This window comes from Neophocaena asiaeorientalis, unplaced genomic scaffold, assembly GCF_003031525.2.
Source record: "Neophocaena asiaeorientalis asiaeorientalis breed wild unplaced genomic scaffold, Neophocaena_asiaeorientalis_V1.1 scaffold100, whole genome shotgun sequence".
In the NCBI taxonomy this organism is placed as follows: domain Eukaryota; kingdom Metazoa; phylum Chordata; class Mammalia; order Artiodactyla; family Phocoenidae; genus Neophocaena; species Neophocaena asiaeorientalis.
The window spans coordinates 3,128,538-3,153,266 of NW_020173955.1; the positions used below are offsets into that span (position 1 = coordinate 3,128,538).

At 35.1% G+C, this 24,729-nt stretch overlaps 1 protein-coding gene across 1 annotated transcript in view; it reads left to right on the forward strand.

Moving 5' to 3' along the window:
• XPO1 (exportin 1) overlaps positions 1–24,722 on the forward strand; it is a 42,528-nt gene extending 17,806 nt beyond the window's left edge. The window contains exons 5-25 of the mRNA XM_024753043.1: positions 8,325–8,386; positions 8,612–8,656; positions 10,736–10,917; positions 12,165–12,213; positions 12,290–12,409; positions 13,546–13,674; positions 14,547–14,705; positions 15,658–15,855; positions 16,344–16,482; positions 16,677–16,858; positions 16,940–17,096; positions 17,201–17,364; positions 17,655–17,789; positions 18,353–18,536; positions 18,864–18,970; positions 21,225–21,419; positions 22,104–22,272; positions 22,943–23,077; positions 23,154–23,313; positions 23,396–23,492; positions 24,497–24,722. Coding sequence (XP_024608811.1) covers positions 8,325–8,386; positions 8,612–8,656; positions 10,736–10,917; positions 12,165–12,213; positions 12,290–12,409; positions 13,546–13,674; positions 14,547–14,705; positions 15,658–15,855; positions 16,344–16,482; positions 16,677–16,858; positions 16,940–17,096; positions 17,201–17,364; positions 17,655–17,789; positions 18,353–18,536; positions 18,864–18,970; positions 21,225–21,419; positions 22,104–22,272; positions 22,943–23,077; positions 23,154–23,313; positions 23,396–23,492; positions 24,497–24,643 — 2,915 coding nt within the window. The 3' untranslated portion in view covers positions 24,644–24,722. The remainder of the gene's footprint in view (positions 1–8,324; positions 8,387–8,611; positions 8,657–10,735; positions 10,918–12,164; positions 12,214–12,289; positions 12,410–13,545; positions 13,675–14,546; positions 14,706–15,657; positions 15,856–16,343; positions 16,483–16,676; positions 16,859–16,939; positions 17,097–17,200; positions 17,365–17,654; positions 17,790–18,352; positions 18,537–18,863; positions 18,971–21,224; positions 21,420–22,103; positions 22,273–22,942; positions 23,078–23,153; positions 23,314–23,395; positions 23,493–24,496) is intronic.
• The last annotated feature ends 7 nt before the right edge of the window (positions 24,723–24,729 follow it).

A 24,729-nucleotide genomic window follows, 5' to 3' on the forward strand; every position in this document is an offset into this window, starting at 1 on the left:
AGAACTAAGGTCACTCGCATGCTTAAAGTCTCTCATTGTACTGAATATCACGTTTAACTTGTTGCCTTTAAGCAATACTGACTTTTAAAAATTGCTTTTTTAAGTTTTGTTAAGGTATATTTAACATATACAATAGACCATGTTAAAGTGTACAATTTGATATGTTTTGACTCATGCATATACCCGTGAAAACACCACTGTAATCAAGACCTTCTTCTTTGTGATTGCCCTCTCCTTTACCTCCCCAGCCCCCAATCTGCTTTCTGTCACTCACTTGATTAGCTAGGAGTAGAATGGGTAGATCATATGGTAGGTGTATGTTTTTAGCTGGCTGCCCAACTGTTTTCCAAAATGGTTGTATCACTTTACATTCTCAGTAGCAGTATGCTTCCCATCCTCACCAAAGCTTGGTATTGTCAGTGTTTTTAATTCTAGCCACTATGGTACATATATAATTGCTTCTCACTGTGACTTCTGCTGTTGAGCATCCTTAACATCTCTGTGTGTATGTTTACTTATTTTAAGTTGATAGTGTTACTCCCTGTTGAACAGAGAAAGTTGTTTGTTGGTCATTTTGAAAAGAAAATTTAAGTGTTTGGGCTCTTTAAGCCCTTGGCTCTGAAGCAAATCCATGAGAAACTCCTTTTTTCCCCTCATAGAATGTAATGTTTGAAATACCAGAATAGGCACTCCTATTTGTGTATTTTTGCCAGTTTTATAATATGATGGGATAATAAAGCAAAGATAATGATTAATTTACATTTTATCTAATAAAACAAGGCAGTATTTTTCAAGATGTTCTTTTGCATTTCAGCATCATACATAATTGACAGAAAGTATTTTCCCACCACTTGAGGTTAAGGTAACCATTTGATCCCCCCAAAGTTTCCTAGTTCTGTGTAACTTCCATAAGAGGTCTTTACTTGAGACGTAACAATTCCTAATCCTTACCTTACATCCATGCAGGAGACAGGAACCACCTATAGATTTTATTAAAGGGGTGTGGATTTTATTATGATTGTTCTTTTGTTATAGGAAAAATTGTTGAATTTTTAATAAAATAAAAACTTGTTCTGTTGTGATTAAATATATATAATGTTTACCATTTTAAGTGTATAGTTTATTGTCAGTAAGTAAATACATAGTATTGTGCAACCATCATTACTATTCATCCCCAGAATTTTTTCATCATCACAGTTGAAACTACCGATTAAACATTAACTCTCCATTACACTCTCTCCCCAGGCCCTGTTAACCATTATTATGCTTTTTGTCTCTATGAATTTGCCTGTATTAGGTAACTTATATGCATATAATCATACAGTATTTTGTGTCTGATTTATTTCAGTAGCATGTTCCCAGGGTTCATCCATGTTGCAGTATGTAACAATTTCATTCCTTTTTAAGGCTGATTAATATTCCATTATACGTATATACCACTTAGTTTATGCATCCGTGGGTTGTTTCCAAATTTTGTCTATTGTAAATAGTGATGCTATGAATTTACTAAAATTTTAATTGCTGTATATATTTTAGAGTTTAGTATCTGTTTGAGGCCGTAAACCCTTTTTTAAGAGTAAAGAATAAATATCAATTCCTCTTAAAACTACTAAACATATAGGCAATAAGTTATAGTCTAATTCTAGCCTATCTATGGGAACCCTAGGTTAAGAACCCCTGCTTTTGAGGGTTTTTTAGCTATTCATTTCTTGTTTTGCTGTTTATTCTCATGAGTATTTTATTGAGTGAGGAGTAGGAATGTTATTCTGGATTTCTTTGGACAATAAAGTAAAGAGGACAGAGCTGTATTTTAGTGACTATCTTTCTGATGATCATTGGTGGTTTAAATGGACAGATGTTTGTAATAACAGTATGACATGGGAAAAGAGCCTTTCTTTCTTGCCAACAGGCATGTGAAAAGGTGCTCAGTATCACTAATTATGAGATAAATGAAAATCAAAGCTACAATGAGGTATTACTTCACACCAGTCAAAATGGCCATCCTCAAAAAAGTCTACAAATAATAAATGCTGGAGAGGGTGTGGAGAAAAAGGAACCCTCGTACACTATTGGTGGGAACGTGAATTGGTAATCTACTATGGAGAACAGTATGAAGTTTCCTAAAAAACTAAAAATAGAGTTAACCATAGGATCCAGCAATTCCACTCCTGGGCATATATCCAGGAAAGAGGAAAACTCTTAATTCAAAAAGATACATGAAGCCCAGTGATCATAGTAGCGGTATTTACAATAGCCAAGACATAGAAGCAACCTAAACACCCATCAGCAGATGAATGGATAAAGAAGATGTGGAGGGTGGGTATCGGTGTGTGTATATACACACACATGCACACACACAGAATGAAATACATCACTCAGCCATAAAAAGAATGAAATAATGCCACTTGCAGCAACATGGATGGACCTACAGATTATCATACTGAGTGAAGTCAGTCAGAGAAGGACAAGTATCATGATATCACATGTGGAATCTTTAAGATTGATACAAATGAACATATTTAAAAAACAGAAATACTCAGACATAGAAAACAAGTTTATGGTTACCGAAGGAGGGGAGGGAGGGATAAATTGGGAGTATGAGATTAACATACACTACTATATATACAAAGTAAACAAGGACCTACTGTATAGCACATATATTGTGCTGTACTGAATATCAGTGTCTCATAATAAGGTATAATGGAAAGAATCTGAAAAAGAATGTGTATTATTTGTATATAACCGAATCACTTGCTGTACACCTGAAACTAACACAACATTGTAAAATATTTTAAAATGTGAAAGAAAAAAAGTTTCAGTTATAAATGGATTTGATGGAAGGATGTGATTACAGAGTAAACAAATAAAGTGAATTTCATGTGATAGTATTGCACAATGGTTGGGACTGGATTTAACTCAGTTTTGTCTGTAGCTTTACTTTTGTAAGAGTGTATCAAGGCTTTCTATTTTCTGTGTTGTATGAAAATTAGCCACTATGAAAGCAAGAGATAGGAGTCTGCAACTTTTTTTTTCTTTTGGCTGCTTTGGGTCTTTGTTGCGGTGTGTGGGCTTCTCATTGCGGTGGCTTCTCTTGTGTGGAGCACGAGCTCTAGGTGCACAGGCTCCAGAGCACAGGCTCAGCAGTTGTGGCGCACAGGCTTAGTTGCTCCGTGGCATGTGGGATCTTCCTGGACCAGGGATCGAACCTGTATCCCTTGGATTGGCAGGCGGATTCTCAACCACTGTGCCACCAGGGAAGCCCCGGAGACTGCAACTTTTTTTTTGTTTGTTTGTTTGTTTGTTTTTTAGTTTTTTTTGTTTTTTTGCGGTACGCGGGCCTCTCACTGTTGTGGCCTCTCCCGTTGCGGAGCACAGGCTCCGGATGCGCAGGCTCAGCGGCCATGGCTCACGGGCCCAGCCGCTCCGCGGCATGTGGGATCTTCCCGGACCGGGACACGAACCCGTGTCCCCTGCATTGGCAGGCGGACTCTCAACCACTGCGCCTCCAGGGAAGCCCGAGACTACAACTTTTTAACTTATATTTTAGTTTGCACCACAGTATGTTGCAGTCAGTAAGTTCTCATTGTAAAGGGTTTTAGTGAATCAGATTCTGTTATGCATTTCTTTTACCGTATCATTAAGATCTAATATTTGCAATATGTTCCTGGGGGATAAGGTTGTTAATATTGCTGTGTAACTAACTTGCAAGATGATATATAACTTCTAAGTCAGGATGGGAGTTACTTAAATCTCAGCTTTTTAGCTAGCTAATGTTGATACTGTCAACTTACAGGATTGTGTAGGCTATTTGGTATTGCTTTGTTTTTATTTGAAATGGGACTGTGAAAGAAATTTTTCTTGACTTTGAGAAAATAGAGTTGGATTATAAAAATGCATGCATAAACTCTTGGATAAGGAGCATTCATGTGCCATAAGCTGCCTTCCAGTGAGTAGTCAGGCATTTTTATACTAGTGTACCTTGTTTTGAAGAAATTATACGTGACTGGTCCTTTTTAAAAAAAAAGTATTCCTTTTCAATAAATAATTCAAAGGTTTACTTTAATAACTTTGGAGGTGAATTTTTTTGTTCATATTTAGAAGAACGGGATGGGGGGCTATGGATGTAAGTATGCTAGATCATTGTAGGAGTCCTTTGAAAAACTTAGTAACCATATAAGAGCATAGTTGTGTTTGTCAAAGGCATACAAACTATGTATGAGAACTCTTCAGTGAAATGTTCTTCAGTTTGTATTTTTAATATATATATATTTCAAGTTTTCCTTATTCCCAAGGAAGAGCTTAGAAGGCTGCTGGAAGGAATATCCTAGTCTCTTCACATACACTTTCTGACTAATTGGAAACAGATAATTTCTGATTAGTATGGTTTTTATTGGATATGAAATCTTGTAAAGGTAGTTCTTGTTTTAAGAAATTTGTTTTACATAAATGTCACTTTTGCAGCTGGCAGACGACTAATTCTTTTGGCACAAAGAATAAATAGACACTGGGATTGAAGTATTTTCTGTTAAATCTCAGAAGCTGAGCTTTCTCTGCTACTTGTAAACATTTGACTGTTCTCCCTTGGTACATGTGACACCTTTTTTTTTGGTCGTGCCACGTGACTTGTGGAATCTTAGTTCCCCAACCAGGCATTGAACCCACGCCATGCAATGAAAGCCCAGAATCCTAACCAGTAGGCCACCAGGGAGCTCCCACCATTTCTTTTATAAAGGTTCAGTTTACAATAGTAAACTTTTTCTTAATTGAACTGCTTTTATTTTTTTAATTCTGGGTAAACCATGGGAAGGAATTTGGGGAAAGGAGTTATGGTACTTATTCAGATAAGCTACATAGCAGTAGGATATTCTAAACAGACAGTTGTATGCAGCAGTACTTGATCAAAAAGGTGTTTACGTATAGTTTCAATGCTTTGGATGGATGGAAGTACTGATCATTATAGAGTGACGTTAAATTAAGAGACTTTAAAGTCTTTTTAAAGTCTCAGAGACTTTATTGTCTCTGAGATCCTAGTAGTTTTTTGGGTTTTTTAAATTACTTATTTCACATTTTTCCTGCTTTCATCTTTTACGCTTTGCTCCATCTACGGGTGAATTTCAGAAGCCTCTAAAAAAAGGGGGAGAAGGTATTTAATTGATTTAGCTTATAACAGAAGAGTGAAGGATCAGTTTGATCCTGTTTTCTTATTCTCCGAGGCTGAGAAAAGCCTCAAAACTCATACATGTTTCAACAAGAGGCAGGAATTGTAGTTCTACTCTTGTTCCTTATGACAGATTTAGAAGAAAACTACTGAATGTCTTATTATTTGGTATTGTCGGTCATTTAATCTAAGAGAGTAGGCTGTATTTTTGGTTTTGTTTAAACCACGTTTTTGCCTATATTAGAGGTTTCAGAGGGGTGCTTTTTTATTTGTTTATAATGGCCCTTTTCCTTAATTTTTTTTGAATTCTATTTTTTTATACATCAGGTTCTTATTAATGTTATCTATTTTATACATATTAGTGTATATATGTCAATCCCAATCTCCCAGTTCATCCCACCCCCGGCCACTTTCCCCTCCTTGGTTCCTTAACTTTTTAGGGGTCTTAATGACAGTACTTCATCTGTAAAGAACAGGAGGATCAACAATATCAGAATTTTTGTGTGTGTGTGTGTGTTTTTTTTTTTTTTTTTTTTTTACGGCCATGGCTCACGGGCCCAGCCGCTCCGTGGCATGTGGAATCTTCTCGGACCGGGGCACGAACCTGTGTCCCCTGCATTGGCAGGTGGACTCTCAACCACTGCGCCACCAGGGAAGCCCAAAATGTTCACTTTTTTTTTTTTGGCTGTGTTGGGTCTTCATTGCTGCACACGGGCTTTCTCTAGCTGCGGTGAGCGGGGGCTACTCTTCGTTGCGGTGCGTGGGCTTCTCATTGTGGTGGCTTCTCTTGCTGCGGAGCACGGGCTCTAAGCACGCGGGCTTCAGTGGTTGTGGCTCGCAGGCTCTAGAGCTCAGGCTTAGTTGCTCCACAGCATGTGGGATCTTCCAGGACCAGGGATCAAACCCGTGTCCCCTGCATTGGCAGGCGGATTCCCAACCACTGCACCACCAGGGAAGCCCCAGAATTGTTTTGATTTGATCTAGTGGATATTAAGGACATGAGATTGTTGTGTGGGTTAACCTAACTAAATGGTATGATTTAGCACTCATTTTAAAATAAAACTTGTTCCCCTAATCGGTTTGTTTGTTTGTTTTAATCACCTTATTGAATCTAGATCTGATTTTATTGTGTGTGTCCACAAAGCCTCTTGTTTTTTTTAAAATAATTTTAGACAATAGAAACATTGACCCAAAAAGTACAGAATGTACTTACACCTCTTAGTTTATCCTTTTAACAACTTAGACAACCATAATAAAATTATCACAACCAAACATTTAACATTGGTTCAGTACTATTAACTGAATTATGGACCTTAATTCAAATTTCACAAGTTTTCTCTCTTGTCCTTTTCCTAGTCTACAATTTATTTAGTTGTGTCTCTAGTCTCCTTAATCTGTGACAGTTCTTAATTTCTGCTTGATATGTCTTTGACACTGATGAGTTCTGGTCAGTTATTTTGTAGTGTATTTGAATTTAGGTTTGTCTGTTGTTTTCTCATGATTAGACTGGCGTTCAATATTTTGGAGCAAGAATACCACACAGGTGATGTGTCCTCAGTCCACCAAACCGGGGGTACATGATGTCAATATGTTTAATTATTCATTTATTATTAATCTTTATCAGTTATGTTGGTGCCCACTGGTTTTCTATTTACAGGTTTACTATTTTCCACTTTGAAAGTGAAAAATATCTTGGGAAGATAATTTGACAGTGTGCAGATAATGAATTTCTCCTGAAAGTATTGCCCATTTGTTCTAGCATTCATTCATTGGTGGATATTGTCTGCAACAATTAGTACTTGTGGTCTTTGCCTAATGTAGAAATTTTTAAAATGTCAATAACATAGTTTTCAGCAGATTGTATGTGTTTGTATATAACAGTTAAGTTTTTGGCACCTGGCAGGCAGGTTTTTTAACTGATTCTTATATTGTGAACATTTTTAATACTTAACATTACATTTTCAGTTGATGAATAACCCTTACTTTGTGGCTTTATTGTACTTAAGAAATTTTTCTGCAATTACGAAATTATTTATTAGTGATTTTTTTGAAGGTTGTTTTAGCTTATGAAGATTACTATATTAAGGTAGTTTTACAATCAAATAAGCACTTTGTTGCCTTCAAGTTGACTAAATTTCTGGCTAACCCCTTATGGGTAAATTTCTTAGCATATTCCTTCTCAGTGAATATTGAGTCCAGTGTTGTAGATTTGTTAGATGAGACTTGGTACACACAGTTTAATAAAACCTTTATCTGTATTTTTGAAGTTCAGATAGCTTTGAAAATTCAAAAATCTTCATAAGTCATTTGGTGGCAAAACCTAAATTATTAAACAGATGTGAGAATAGTCTTTATTCTTTGTAGTGGGAAATAATAATTTGTTGGATTAGGGAATCTGTTTCAGACCCTTTGGATATGTTAATGTAAGTGTATCACATTACTTTAAATTTTGAGGGGAGCTGTAGTAGATGCCAAGTAAATTCTGAATGATGCAAATTAAAATCAAAGGCATGAAGTCAACTGTTGAAAGAATAAAAGGCATGAAGTCTTAACTGTTAAGAACAGATTATACTATTAAGGTACCCTTAAGTAAAGACTACTACAAATAAAAACTTCCTCCTTAACTCTGTTTTTTCCTACATTGTAGGACAAACAAGTTAAAATTACTTATAGGATTAGCTTAATGCTATAATTAAAATAAATCTGAAAAGGATTAACATCTGACCTTGATTTATAAATATTTTACATAAACTTATTTATAGTGCTCACAAAGTTATGTCTTAAAGGTTTTTGTAGTTTTAACCCACAAAAATAATGTGTTTATTTAAATGAACAATACCTTAGTCCTTTATGGGGTTTTTTTGTTTTGGTTTGTTTTTAATTTAAAAATCACAGCTTGGTATACTTGACTGTCTAACATTAAAGAATATCTTAGAATACAGTAGTTCCTAATTGTTAAACCAATATTTTGTAAAGTTTAACAAAAACTAAAAATTTAAAGGAATAGTACACTAAACTAATAGGCATTTTTCAAAAATGCCATAATTGGCGATGGGATTCAGGTGTATCATCTGACTTTACTCTGCCCTCCCCCACCCCCAGTTTTTTTGGTTCCTGAAGATGTATTAGCATGCTATGAAAGTGTTGAATAATTTTTTTTTAATAGGGATAAAAAAATATGTTGTTGGCCTCATTATCAAGACGTCATCTGACCCAACTTGTGTAGAGGTAAGAGCTTTTTTGCAGATTATTGTGAGAGTATAAAATCATTTAAATATTGGGTCTTCAACTTAAACCCACTTCTGTCACAGACATACAGACACATATATGCACAATCATTTACAGTAGATCTGCAGTCTTTTTTTCTCTCTGTGGGGGTGTGGGTTGCCTACATTTGTTATTTATGTATCTATTTTAAGTCCTCATTTAATCTAAACTTTTTTCTTTTCTTAGAAGGAAAAGGTATATATCGGGAAATTAAATATGATTCTTGTTCAGGTAAGTTTTTAGTTGACACACTGTTTCCCTGAGAAGGATTAAGTGCTTCACTTCAGGCTGAGTGGTTGAACAAATAGTCTAACCTACTTTTATTGAATAACTAAACTAACGTCTTGCAGAGTAGTGATAGTAATCTTCACAGTAATTACAATAGCCTGCTGTCTAGCATTTAAAATTGTTAATATGCTGTGGTAGGAAACATCAGATATGGTACTGTAAAACCTTCACTTCTTTGGCTCCAATATGGATTGAACTCATTAAAAAATTTCTCATCTAATGCAAATGAAAACTACAATGAGGTATCACCTCACACTGGTCAGAATGGCCATTATCAAAAAATCTAGAAACAATAAATGCTGGAAAGGGTGTGGTGAAAAGGGAACCCTCCTGCACTGTTGGTGGGAATGTAAATGTTACAACCACTATAGAAAACGGTATGGAGGTTCCTTAAAAAACTAAAAATAGAACTACCATATGACCCAGCAATGCCACTACTGGGCATATACCCAGAGAAAACCATAACTCAAAAAGATACATGTACCACAATGTTCATTGGCAGCACTATTTACAATAGCCAGGACATGGAACCAGCCTAAATGTCCATCAACAGATGAATGGATAAAGATGTGGCACATATATACAATGGAATATTACTCAGCCATAAAAAGAAACGAAATTCAGTTATTTGCAGTGAGGTGGCTGGACCTAGAGTCTGTCATACTTAAGTCAGAAAGAGAAAGACAAATACTGTATGCTAATGAATATATATGGAATCTTTAAAAAAAAAAAAGTGGTACTGATGAACCTAGTTGTAGGGCAGGAATAAAGATGTAGACATAGGGAATGGACTTGGCACAGGGTGGGAGGGGGAAGCTGGGGCGAAGTGAGAGTAGCATCAACATATATACACTACCAAATGTAAAATAGTTAGCTAGTGGGAAGCAGCAGCAAAGCATAGGGAGATCGGCTCGGTGGTTTGCAGTGACCTAGAGGGGGTGGGATTGGGAGGCTAAAGAGGGAGGGGATATGGGGACATATGTATACATATGGCCGATTCACTTTGCTGTACAATAGAAATTAACACAGTATTGTGAAGCAATTATACTCCGATAAAGATCTATTAAAATAAAAAAATTTTTTTCTCATCTGTTTCATACTGTGCATGTTTCCTTTCCATGTCCATTATCTCAGTCTTATTAATTCATTGAAAAAATTGCCTTTGAATTCAAGCATCCCTTTAATTGATATCTATACTTAGCCTGTTTTTTAATCTTTCTATATTTGTAACTTCAGAAATTTTAAGTTTATCTACCTTTAATAATATGTCCAAAAAATTTCTTGAGAACATTAATTAGTATGTGAGGGAAAAACACATTTTTTTTAATTTAATAAGTTATAGAAACATTGGGTTTTCCTAAACACTTGGATTTTCACTAAGTTAAACTAGCTTTTATTGAGAACTTCTTGTTGTTAGCGTATCTCTGAATGGGAAGAGGGAGGAGTCCAAAGAGGTTAAGTTACTTACCTCTTACTTAACAGGTGCTATTACAGAATATTGTTGGGAAATCCCTAGCATACAGAATCAACAGTACAGACCTTAAAATTGAATAAGTCTATTAGGCTTTTGGTCAAAGATGATTCTGTCCCCAACGATAATGCTTCTTTTCTTACAAATTTCTATCTCCAAGCGCTACCTATATTTCAAGGCCCAGATTCCAGACAAAGAAAATATCTTTCCCTACCCATCACCTTTTTATCATTTAGAGTTATATCTTATATTCTCTTACGATACTTTGCACATATCTGGCAAATATTGCTATGCATACACATTAGAGCTAGATTAGACGAATCAGGATAATTGAGAGGAGGAACAGGGCATTTGAGACACAGAACTTTGGGTTGTAGTTTCTACTCTGTACATTCTATAGAGAGCAGCACATTTCCTGTCTTAATAAAGGGGAAGAAAATGAAAGGTGGTTGATATTTGCTCCTGCTTTTGGTATCACGCAATTTTTATGAAGTTTGTTTTCTTTACCATTGACAAGTGAAATGAAACTAACATTTCCTATCTTATTTTAGATACTGAAACAAGAATGGCCAAAACATTGGCCAACTTTTATCAGTGACATTGTTGGAGCAAGTAGGACCAGTGAAAGTCTCTGTCAGAATAATATGGTGATTCTGAAACTCTTGAGTGAAGAAGTATTTGATTTCTCTAGTGGACAGATAACCCAAGTGAAAGCTAAGCATTTAAAAGACAGGCAAGTAATTGTTTCGGAATTTTTAAGTAATTTATCTAGCAATTTCAAGGAATTTGGAGGTAGATTGTAAATTTTTAAGGAACTATGATTATTAAAAGTTAATACACTTAATTCTTTCCTACTACAAACTTAAATAGTGCTAAAGTGGCCTAATATTCTAAATATGGAGGCTTGAAAAATATGTATGACGTTACAGCAAAATTAACTTCATGCATGTCATGTGGAAGGACTATAGGTTAAGAATTCCCAAAAAACTCTTTGGAATCTGATTCATATGATGTCTAGTTAATCATAGGTCTAAGGATATGACTTGTGTCCAGATGTCTACTTTATTCTTAATATTCCTACATTTTATCAGTTTCCCTATAGTTAACACCAGGAACATGGCAGATTTTATTTTCTTCAACATAGTAATAAAAATGTGTTTAGTCATTAGAGAACAGAAATGTTTTTTACCTTTATGTATTCAGACTAGCTTCAGAATTTAGGATTTTTTCTCTGGTTTGGTGTATAAGCACATTTTAGGTGTATAAGCACATTTTAGGTTTGAGGATATATCGAACACCACTGCTCTCATTTTGGAGAGTTCTGTTTTGACTGTCTTGATTTAAAAGACTAGGTTGAGGGACTTCCCTGGCTGTCCAGTGGTTAAGACACCACGCTTCCACTGCAGGGGCCGTGGGTTCGATACCTCGTTGGGGAACTAAGATCCCACATGCCATGCAGTGTGGCCAAATTTAAAAAAAAAAAATAAAAGGGGCTTCCCTAGTGGCGCAGTGGCTGAGAGTCAGCCTGCCAATGCAGGGGACACGGGTTCGTGCCCCTGTCCGGGAAGATCCCACATGCAGCGGAGTGGCTGGGCCTGTGAGCCATGGCCGCTGAGTCTCCGCGTCCGGAGCCTGTGCTCCGCAGCGGGAGAGGCCACAACAGTGAGGCCCGCGTACTGCAAAACAAAAAACAAAAACATAAATAAAAGATGTGATGTGATTGAAATTATTCAAATAGAGTAAGGATGACATGAAAACCAAACCTCCAAGAAATGAAATTAAGTGCTATTTATAGGTGAGTTTTAAGAGATATTTACACATAGTTTTAATAGCTTTGTAACTTTCGATGAAGTTATTGATATCTGTGTTTATAAATAGAAGTAACTCAAGTTTTCAGTGGCTGCTGAAATGTTAGTATGTAAATATTACAATGTTCATTTCTATGTGTGTTCTAAACTGATCAATTTTTTATTCTTTTAGCATGTGCAATGAATTCTCACAAATTTTTCAGCTTTGTCAGTTTGTGATGGTAAGTGCTTTTAATTTCATTTTTAAAAATAATTAATTATATTGGAAGATAATTTACAATCATGTTTTTGTTGTAGGAAAATTCCCAAAATGCTCCACTTGTACATGCAACTTTGGAAACGTTGCTCAGATTTCTTAACTGGATTCCACTTGGATATATTTTTGAGACCAAGTTAATCAGCACGTTAATTTATAAGGTATAGTGAATACATTTCAGTTATATTTATCACTGGATAGTGGTGTGTATTTTCTTAATTTGTAATGCTCTTTGGAATATTAAAACCATTCCACATTCACAGCCATAATCAACTTTGTTTCCGAGATGAGGAAATTGCTCAGAAGAACTTTTCTGTAGTTTCAACTACTAATTCTTAAAAACCGTGTCAGAATTTTATGATTCTGCCACTCATACCAGGCAGTCTCCCAAATTGTATGTGAACAACTAATAATGAATTTGGTTTCCTTTTAGTTGCAGTAGCATGTAATACCTATGTAAAGTTTTTTAATTGTTCATCCAGAGATAGTTACCTACTGGTTGTATTTCCAGATGTTTTCTAATCAGATATAATGAGTAAATTATGTATTTAATTAAGACCTTATAAAAGCAGACTATTATAACTTACGTTTGGGGCTTTGTAGTTGAGGGCTTGATATGGTCATATTCTAATCTGAATTTACTATGTTAGAGCCACCATTTTATCCATAGACAGTTTATTTTAAATTGTTTGCCATTGTCAACAGTAGTGCAGGAAATACTGGACATTTATGCACTTGTCCAAATATTTGGTATAAATTTTAATACATGTAAATATTGGATCAATAGGTATGTCCATTTTTAAGGCTTCTGATGCTTACCAAATTGCCACCCCCAATGGGAGGCTATTTTTACACCTTCTCAACAGTTAAATGTGAAAGAGCCAGTTTTCCCACATGTTATTATTAATCCTAGGTGTATTGCCCATTTCTTAAAATCCTAAACAATTAAAGTCTTTTTAGATTATACAGAAAACATGATGTCTTTAAAAGTCATGTAATAGATCGTGGGGAAAGTTTCTAAGCAACTTTGTGTTTTCCGGGTGTCTGAGGACACATCAAAAGAAAGCACAGTATACTACTAAAGCATTTACTGTCTATTGGATGTATAATGAAATTTTCTTAAAATATATGTGCCCCAAAATCCTATCACCACCTATTTGCCTGATATTTTTCCTCTGTGTTCCTGATTTTTAAATCCTTTGTTATTTTTTTAATTGTTAATTTTAAGTAAAGTGCTTCAGGCCATTTAATTTTATGCTTCCTTCCCCCCCCACCCCCTTTTTTTAAATTAAAATAGTTCCTGAATGTTCCAATGTTTCGAAATGTCTCTCTGAAGTGCCTCACTGAGATTGCTGGTGTGAGTGTAAGCCAGTATGAGGAACAATTTGTAACGCTATTTACGCTGACAATGATGCAGCTAAAACAGGTAATACAACACTCTTAAAAACTGACTAAACAATTTTAGTGCCTTAGAAAATGTTGGGTTTGAGTTGAATCATTTCAGCACAGCTTACCATAAATAGATGAGCTGTAATGTGATTGTATATTATATAAAATGAAGGGTAAGCTAGAAATTTTTATGAACATTTTGAAAATTCCTTGAAGTAAATTTTCTGGGAGTGTCATGGTAATTTATTTCTACAGAATTTAGAGGCTTAGTAACTGGGGTTTAATATCAGTTCTGCCTTTAACCTTTCATCTCTTAAATGAAGGGATTAGCCAAGTGTTAGTCTGACTAGGTGTATATGAAATTATCTAGAAGGTTAATCACAAAACTATATTACTATATATGTTCGTGATCTGAATCAACTATTTTTACACTTTAAATGACCCTAGGTGGGAAAACTCTGATGTAGGGAATATGTCAAAGCATAATCTTTGAGGAAATTTTACTACTTGCAACTACAAAAAAAAATCAAAAGCTAGGACAGCAAGTTACAAAAATGGATATAATAGACCAAGGCATTCTAGGGGAGAATAAGCTGTTTAACTGCATATGGTTTTTTTGTTGTATTTTAAAAAATATTTATTTGGTTGCACTGGGTCTTAGTTATGGCAGGTGGGCTCCTTAGTTGTGGCATGTGAACTCTTTATTGTGGCATACATGTCTAGTTCCCTGACCAAGGATCGAACCTGGGCCCCCTGCATTGGGAACTTGGAGTCTTATCCACTGCGCCACCAGGGAAGTCCCACTCCGTATATTTTAAAATTAGTAAAAGGGTGGTGGAAATTTAGAACTTAAATGTAGTATCTTTGTTTTTAAAATGAAGGGCTTATGATCCATATTTAACCTCGCAGATGCTTCCTTTAAATACCAATATTCGACTTGCATACTCGAATGGAAAGGATGATGAACAGAACTTCATTCAAAATCTCAGTTTGTTTCTCTGCACCTTTCTTAAAGAACATGGTCAACTTATAGAAAAAAGATTAAATCTCAGGGAAACACTCATGGAGGTAGGCTTTATGGAGCCTTTGGCTTCTGAAATTAATAATAAAAACTTAAAGTACACCTTTGTTCTAAAAATTCCCATACCTTTTAACATATCTTACCTGTTACTTGTCTGTGCAATATAAATACATGTTGCCATTTCTGAATTATAGTTGTTAAAAACCAAGTGTCACGAGTTTTGTGTTCTACTCAATACCAGATCAATAATTTATAATGAAAATTAAATTCCTAAAGCTTGTGCAGATTTGTCATTTTTAAGATGAAAAGTCTAAAGACCTTATTTTAAAATTGAGATGTAATTCACATAACATAAAACTATCCATTGTAAATTGTTTGATTCAGTGGCATTTAGTACATTCACAGTGTTGTCAACCATTACCTATTCCAAAACATTTACATCACCCACAAAGGATGATGTACCCATTGAAACAGTCACTCCCTCAATCCGCTCTACCCTCCAGTTCCTAGCAACCAGTAATTTGCTTTACATCTCAATGGATTTAACTATTCTGAACCTTTCATATAAGTGGAATCATAGCATACTGATTTTTGTCATTGGTTTCTTTCAGTTAGCATGTTACTATGTTACAGCATGTATCAGTACTTAATCCCTTTCATGGCTGAATAATATTTTGTATGGATAAACATCGAGTTTTGTGTCCGTTCATCTGTTGAACATTTGGATTACTTCTACCTTTTTGCTATTACCAAATGTCTTTTAATGTCCATACCTTTTTACAATCACGTAAGTTTCTTGACACGTCCTGGGACATGTCAGAAGAAAGCACAGTTGTTCCTAGAGAATTTCTGTTGTCTGTTTGATGAATAATGAAATGTCAGAGTTGTACAGAATGCAACATGAGTTTTTATTTCCTGTTAACGTAGCAAATGGAAAGCAGTTTGAGGTTGGTTAGTAACGTCTAAGGATTGTTTTAATAGTTTTGGTCTCCTATGTAGGCCCTTCATTATATGTTGTTGGTATCCGAAGTAGAGGAAACCGAAATCTTTAAGATTTGTCTTGAGTACTGGAACCACCTGGCAGCTGAACTCTATAGAGAGAGCCCATTCTCAACATCTGCCTCTCCATTGCTATCTGGAAGTCAACATTTTGATGTTCCTCCCAGGAGGCAGCTGTATTTGCCTGTGTTGTCCAAGGTAACAGTAGTGGGTGGTTGAATGTGCTTCCTGTGATTTGGGGGACCAAATGCAAATACTGGCTTTTATTTTTTGGCTAAATCTATCCAAGAAACCTGTGAGTTTCTTAGGAATGAAAATGAGATGCAAGAAAGTTAACAATTGATTATTTTATTTTATTTTATTTTGCGGTATGCGGGCCTCTCACTGTTGTGGCCTCTCCCGTTGCGGAGCGCGCAGGCTCACTCACGGGCCCAGCCGCTCCGCGGCATGTGGGATCCTCCCGGACTGGGGCATGAACCCGTGTCCCCTGCATCAGCAGGCGGACTCTCAACCGCTACGCCACCAGGGAAGCCCAACAATTGATTTTTATCCATGTTATTTATTCTTTTATACTGTGGGAATAATTTTGTTTGGTATGTTGGTGTTAAGTGGGAGTGGGGGTTACATTTGATGTGACTGATTTCAAAGATCTAACAGATTTGTTTCTCTTGTTTATTGCTGAATAGGTCCGTTTACTGATGGTTAGTCGAATGGCTAAACCAGAGGAAGTATTAGTTGTAGAAAATGATCAGGGAGAAGTTGTAAGAGAATTCATGAAGGATACAGATTCCATAAATTTGTATAAGAATATGAGAGAAACATTAGGTAAGTTAATAAATACTGTTAATTTAATCTTTGTAATTCAGTTTGGGGTGGAAATACTTTTTTAGGAAATATGGCATGCTTAGGTTCTCAATCTGTTAATAGCCATCCTTATTAATGTGCTATTAGTCTTAGTAAAAATCTTTTTGCTCGTTAAATTTTGCAATTTGAAACATTTGGAATTTTTTTCCTTGTAGTTTATCTTACTCATCTGGATTATGTAGATACAGAAAGAATAATGACTGAGAAGCTTCACAATCAAGTGAATGGTACAGAGTGGTCATGGAAAAATTTGAATACATTGTGTTGGGCGATAGGCTCCATTAGTGGAGCAATGCATGAAGAGGATGAAAAACGATTTCTTGTTACTGTTATAAAGGTATGTAAGAGATAGGTATGAACTGGAACTTTAGCTGAGTGTATTTTATTACAAATGACTGAAATTTGTCTTATTTTACAGGATCTACTAGGATTATGTGAACAGAAAAGAGGCAAAGATAATAAAGCTATTATTGCATCAAATATCATGTACATAGTAGGTCAATATCCACGATTTTTAAGAGCTCACTGGAAATTCTTGAAGACTGTAGTTAACAAGCTCTTTGAATTCATGCATGGTAAATCCTATTTGCTTAATATATTTTATTTAGTTACTTTTGCTGAATAAAAAATGGAAATTTTTTCTTGAAAATTTTTTTGATAATTGTTTTTGTTTTGTTAGAGACCCATGATGGAGTCCAAGACATGGCTTGTGATACTTTCATTAAAATAGCTCAGAAGTGCCGCAGGCATTTCGTTCAGGTTCAGGTTGGAGAAGTAATGCCATTTATTGATGAGATTTTGAACAACATTAACACTATAATTTGTGATCTTCAGCCTCAACAGGTATGTGGATCAGCAAGCATATTTTTCTTAGAAAGTAGCTACTGTTTTAATGAGAATTTATTAATGGGAATAGAAAGAAAGCCACTCTTGAATTCAGTTCAAGTGTTTCTGTGGTTAGGTTTTTATAGTGAGGCAGAAATTCAACCAAAAGTTTGTTAGGCTGTTTTCCTACTTAATATAAATTATTTCTGACACTTTAACAAAATTAGTTTAAGTGTATATGTGGATTGTTTGTGTGTGGTTTTCCTTATTATGATGCCTGCAAGTAAAATGTCTGCCTTTTAACATAGGTCCATACATTTTATGAAGCTGTGGGGTACATGATTGGTGCACAAACAGACCAAACAGTACAAGAACATTTGATAGAAAAATACATGCTACTTCCTAATCAGGTTTGGGATAGCATAATCCAGCAAGCAACCAAAGTAAGTTTTATTACTTTTTGTAAAAGTTCTAATGGAAATTGAAAAAATTATATTTACAAAAGTAATAAATTTAGTACCTTTGACATGTATATCTGATCCATAAGTGCTTTTTTTTTTTTTTGCGGCACGCGGGCCTCTCACTTTGTGGCCTCTCCTGTTGCGGAGCACAAGCTCCGGACGCGAAGTCTCAGCGTCCATGGCTCACGGGCCTAGCTGCTCCGCGGCATGTGGGATCTTCCCAGACCGGGGCACGAACCCGTGTCCCCTGCATCGGCAGGCGGACTCTCAACCACTGAGCCACCAGGGAAGCCCCATAAGTGCTTTTATGTGTACTTTTTTATGTGTACTTTTGCACATTGAAAAAATTGTAGTATTTTTATTCTGTGTTGATGCAAAATTGGGAATATTTTGCTCTATTTTTAGTAAGGAAGACTTCTGCATTAGTTTCACCATTTAACATTATAAATGTGATGGTGCTTTGGAGTAGTGTGGGTAATGTTTTTTGCTTCAGCTACAAGAATAATTCTCATATGTTAAATGGAGTTGTTTTTTGTCCTTCGCAGAATGTGGATATACTTAAAGATCCTGAAACAGTCAAGCAACTTGGTAGCATATTGAAAACAAATGTGAGAGCCTGCAAAGCGGTTGGACACCCGTTTGTGATTCAGCTTGGGAGAATTTATTTAGATATGCTTAATGTATACAAGTGCCTCAGTGAAAATATTTCTGCAGCTATTCAAGCTAATGGTAAGCGATTCTGAATTCTTATGGAATGATGTATTAATAAGTCAGTTCTGCATTCACTGCCTTGGCGTAAGCATTCAGCACTTCTCACAGATTTAAATTAATCCGTCCCATGTTTCTAGGCGATCCTAGACAATTTTTTTAACCACTCACAGGCCCCTTTCCCCTATAAAGTTAGTCTTAGTTTATTTTCTCAGGAAATTCATCTGTGTACTCTTGTCTTTTAAGTTTTCTAATGGTAAATGGGAACTAATAGTATCTGAAGTACATGTAAGTGCCAGTGTAGAATTTTAGTTGTTAAGTTGGATTCCACCTGATTGTATTTTTTAGGTGAGATGGTTACAAAGCAACCATTGATTAGAAGTATGCGAACAGTAAAAAGGGAAACTTTAAAGTTAATATCTGGTTGGGTGAGCCGGTCCAATGATCCACAGATGGTAAGTGAGATGTGCTTTTTGTTTTTAAAGTTGATGCTGCATTCTCTGGAACGTGTGTATATTCTGTATGCGTTTAGCTATTTTAAAGGTAATTTAGATGTTTACATCTGGCATTATTTTATAACATTCTATTTAGTGGAGTCCCTGAGTACATTAAAATAATAAGATATATACCATCTTCGAAAGAAATTGCTGTTAGTGGTGGGGGATTTGGTGATGTAACAAGATAGCTGAGATGATTGGGTCGTTTTTATTTTTCCATGGATAGAGTTCAGATGAAATTTTTGTTTTCCTCATGGCTTTGAGAGCAATTTGCAAAGCTGTCATTAGTTTGCCTTTTCAGTGGGCGGGGGGGAGTAAGCACTTTCCTAGTTGAAGGTTTGAAAGTCTCTTTTGCTCTCTTATTCCTGTTAGTTTTAAATGGTTTTCAGAAACTAAACCAGCTCCATATGCCTCAACTTGGGGAAAATGAGATTTATGTTTAGTTATTATATACCTTTCATTTTCTTGATCCTGGGAACATTACCAAAAAGTCTTATCCTGTTTATCACTATTGTGTGGAAGTAGCACTGACAACCGTGCAACTTACTTTCATAATTTTAAACTTTCAATATTGTTCCTATTGATACGGAAATTTTTTTCAGGAAATTCTCAAGGTATCAAGCTTAAATACCAAAAGGTTTTAAACATGTTTATGTATGAGATCAGAACTGTATTTAAAATTGTTAAGTAAAAAGTAGGATGAATTGAAGGAATTGAGAAGTTCATAATTTACAACAACTTAGGCAATAATTTCAGGAGTATCAGTGATAATAATAAGAAGGGTCTCATGTTTTACAACTAAGGTTTATGTTGAGGTTTGGGGCTGTGAATTCAAAGATAGTCAAACACTTCAGATCCAGTATGTAGGAAAATAAATTATTTCAGTGTTAAGAGTAGAAATGTGAGGGTGGGGGAGGAAAGAATAAATGAGTCATGGGTATGAAATGTTTAATGTGGGGAATATGGTCATGTGGGGAATATAGTCAATAACTCATAACTTTTTATGGTGACAGATCGTAACTAGACTTAATGTGGCGATCATTTGAAATGTATAAAAATACCAAATCACTCACTATACTGTGTAACAGGAAATTGCATCGTGTTGTAGATCAACAAACATACAACGAACTCATAGAAAAAGATACCAGATTTGTGTTTATCAGAGGTGGGGGAATGAGGGGAGGGGAAATTGGATGAAGGCAGTCAAAAGATGTAATGTTTAGTTTTAACATAAATAAGTACTAAGAATGTAATGTACAAACATGATAAATGCAATTAACACTGATGTTATATAAGAAAGTTTGTTAAGAGTAAATCCTAAACGTTTTCATCACAAAGCTTTTTTTCTATTTGTATCTATATGATGATGTTCACTAAACTTATTTTATAATCATTTCATGTATGTAAGTAAACTTAGTGCTATACATTAATCATGTCTCAAAACTTGAAGGAAGAAAAAGAAATGAGAATCAGTTATAGTTAAGAGAAACCAAGTAGGTAAAAGGAAAAATAATTTTGTGCTTATCCTTCAAATCTTAACTAGACTTGTTTTGTTGTATGGTGGGACGCACTAACTAGTAATCTTCAGTTAAATGAAACATGGTTGTTTTTATTGTGCATATCTTAATGGAGAACCTATTAAAAGCATGGAAGTTACGCCTTACTAAGACTGTATTTATTGAGAATCTTGGAAGCTCTCACACACAGTCTTTCTGGCATAGTCCAATTCCTTTTTTTAGAGTAAGTGATGCTTATTATTTCTGATTATTAAAATATCAACTAGCATTCATTAAATTAAAAAAATCATTGAGTGGGTGTCTACTTTTGGTTAGATATGAGTACCTTGGTACAGTATTGGTGAGGAGGACTCTACTCTGAGGTTACCAATCCCATACACACAGTATTCCTAGAATCCTGGTCCTGCCACAATACTTAGAGCGTCAGGCCCCAGTTTCCTTTAATAATTACAGATTTAAACTATGCAGTGTCCATGGCCCTTCTCAGCCTATTGTGATTTCTCGCTTTCTCTTGGTAAGGTTTTAATATACAAAAACTTTTAAAGCACAGGAGTTTCCAATTTTCAGCAGATGATCAACCTAGATTAAATCTTACAGATGACATTGACCTAGCTGCTTAATAAGAGTTAGCAAGTGCCTACATTAAAATTGAAAAGTTGTGGGTTTTTTTGTTTTTTTGTGTTTTTTTAAAACAGGTAGCTGAAAATTTTGTTCCTCCTCTGTTGGATGCAGTTCTCATTGATTATCAGAGAAATGTCCCAGCTGCTAGAGAACCAGAAGTGCTTAGTACTATGGCTATTATTGTCAACAAGTTAGGAGGACATATAACAGCTGAAATACCTCAAATATTTGATGCTGTTTTTGAATGCACATTGAATATGATAAATAAGGTATGTGATTTGCATTTCAGTTACATAATGAGAGGTTCTGCAGTATGCCCTTATCACTTTTAAAAGGATAAATAATGGCTGTCTATGAGTACACCATAAACTTTAGGCTCTGATATTAAATATTTGAACTTCTAGATAAGAAAATACTTGTTTTTTAAATTTACAAAAATAAATTTGATAGATTGTTTATTCAAATAGCAGCTTGCATTTGTTGAATACTTGCTGCATTTTAGTCACTGCCTTTTTAAAGTGTAGTCTGTGCTTATAAGGATAGGGAAAATGTATTAATCAAAAAGAAAAAAATGTACATGTAAGTGTACACATTTACACAGTAGACAACAATTTTTCTAATCTGTATTAGTGATCTCAAAGTCACTTAAAAGTGGTAGTAACAGTCTCAGAGTTACTAGAAAATATTACGGTCTTTATGTGGGTTTTGTTGAGTTCTCTTTATAATAAGGTGAACTTGTATTCCTTCACTTTGGTAATTCATTTGTCTAATAAATAGTAATTTTGTCTTCCCTGACAGGTGAATTCTATTAGCTTTTGAGTTTGACTTTCACATCTTAACGGGGTCCACTAACAACTCCAAACATTTATACTGAATTAGAGCTTGCTTTCCCCCTTCCATTTAACATAATTCAGGCATTGAAACTTTATTTTGTTCCCACTATTTGTTTTTAGGACTTTGAAGAATATCCTGAGCACAGAACGAACTTTTTCTTACTACTTCAGGCTGTCAATTCTCATTGTTTCCCAGCATTCCTGGCTATTCCACCTGCACAGTTTAAACTTGTTTTGGATTCCATCATTTGGGCTTTCAAACATACTATGAGGAATGTAGCAGATACAGGTAAATACACAGAAACGATGTTCTTTATTCATTTGCTTACCAACCCACAATCCATGTACAGACACTTACAGGTAGGTGTATAGTGGTAGACAGGTAGGTATCACTTCACTTCTCATGGTTTTGTTTGAATGCATCAATTGCATAGATAGGTCTGAGTAAGTCCTATAAACAGTTTAATCAGATCCAGAGTGAGTTCATAGAATTGAGTTACAGGGAGATGGGCATAAGATTCAAGGCAGGGAGAACATCACTCACCCATATCCTCACCAGTGTTTCCTTTTCCCCATATGCTTTTCCTCTGTGGCACCGAGGGTTAACTAAGGATAAAACAAAAAAACTTTATATTTGGAGGGTTTGTTTTCCTTTTAAATAACTGTTCTATGTAACAGAAAAATCTACTCAGTTGCACTGCTTTTGGAGTGGATGTAGAGAGAATCAACTAAACCTTCAGAAATACTGGAAAGGTGGTAATGGTTAGATTATAGCCTGTAAGTTAGCAGACATTGATTCCAGTTTAACTCCATTACTGAGTCAAGATAATTTAGGCAAATAATTGTCATTAGCAAAAAAAGAGGGGTGAATGGACTTTGAATGAATTGTTTAATAGCTGAAACACTATCATAAATGTTGTCAGTATATAATAACGTTGTTGGCATTATATGTATTTTAGGCTTACAGATACTTTTTACACTCTTACAAAATGTTGCACAAGAAGAAGCTGCAGCTCAGAGTTTCTATCAAACTTATTTTTGTGATATTCTTCAGCATATCTTTTCTGTCGTGACAGACACCTCACATACTGCTGGTAAGAATTTAAAGCCATAAAAGTATGTGTTCCGGTTGCTCTTACATCTTGAAGTTAATGATGTCCTTCTTAACAGGTTTGACAATGCATGCATCTATCCTTGCATATATGTTTAATTTGGTTGAAGAAGGAAAAATAAGTACACCATTAAATCCTGGAAATCCAGTTAACAACCAAATGTTTATTCAGGAATATGTGGCTAATCTTCTTAAGTCTGCATTCCCTCATCTTCAGGAGTAAGTATAAATAGACTTTAATAAACTTAAATTTTTAAGTTTTTTTTTTTAAAGCAATTAATCACTGTGTTTTGACTTGCAGTGCTCAAGTAAAGCTCTTTGTGACAGGACTTTTCAGCTTAAATCAGGATATTCCTGCATTCAAGGAACATCTTAGGGATTTCCTGGTACAGATAAAGGTATGTATTTTATTTGCAGTTGCAGAAGTATTGACTAAATACTGATTGAATTCTTGCATCCAGAATTGACCGCTTTTTGTAATGCAAAATGAGTGGGCTTTTAAAATACGTGTAGTCTTACTCTTTTGAGACTGATTACAGAAGGAAACACTTTCAAAGTCAAGGCCAGGAAGAGGAGATAGGTTTGAAATGGTTTGAAATGTTCGGGGGAACTTTTTATTAATATAATTCATCTTAGAATATCTTTTGCAACATTGTGATTGAATCTCATAGGTATTTTTAAAGGAGTGGAATGGATGAAAGAAACACATTGGTAGTTCCTTTTGGGATTTTCCATTTTGTTAGTAAGGAATTCATTTTAGGGGGAACATGATAATTAGCAGATACCAGCCTATTTTTACTGCTGTTACAATGCTCCATTTACTTATGGGAAGAGGGATTTTTCTTGTATCATCATGCTTTAAAGAAATACAAAAAGTACCATGAAACTCATAAGTAGTTGATGTTATCTATGTCTATTAAAGAATTGGTCACATAAGATATTCAGGTTTTTTCCCCTCCAAAATACAAAGGTTTTGTTTTTTGTTTGTGTTTTTTTTTACTGTAAATATAAAATTAGTAAAAAAAAAAAACTAATTCATAAAGTTGAGAGTGTATAAAGGATGAAAATTGTCTGAAACACAGCTATGAGGACAATTATAGAAACTTGATCGTTAGTCTTTCTTGGTATCGTTGCTTATGGAGTATATTTTGTAGATGGCATTACACTATCCCTCTTTTGAAATCTATTTTTCCCCCCAACTAACACCTTTGGTTTTTAATTCAGTTGTGTAGAATTATAAAAATAATATACCATAATTTAAACTCAGTAATTGATGGATAAATTATATTGCTTGTGTAAACTGGGAGGTGCTTGTCTACACTTTTTTTTTCCCAAAGGCAAGTCATTTTGCGAATTGAAGTTTACTAAAGTATGTTGATGTTTCAACTGTCTGTTTCCACAGGAGTTTGCAGGTGAAGATACATCGGATCTCTTTTTGGAAGAAAGAGAAACAGCCCTTCGACAGGCTCAGGAAGAGAAACATAAACTTCAAATGTCTGTCCCTGGCATCCTTAATCCACATGAAATTCCAGAAGAAATGTGTGATTAAAGTCAGAAGTCATGCTGGGTTGTTGTTGTTTTTTTGTTTTTTTTTTTTTCTTTTTCTGTTTTTTTTTTTTTTTTTTTTTTTTTTTT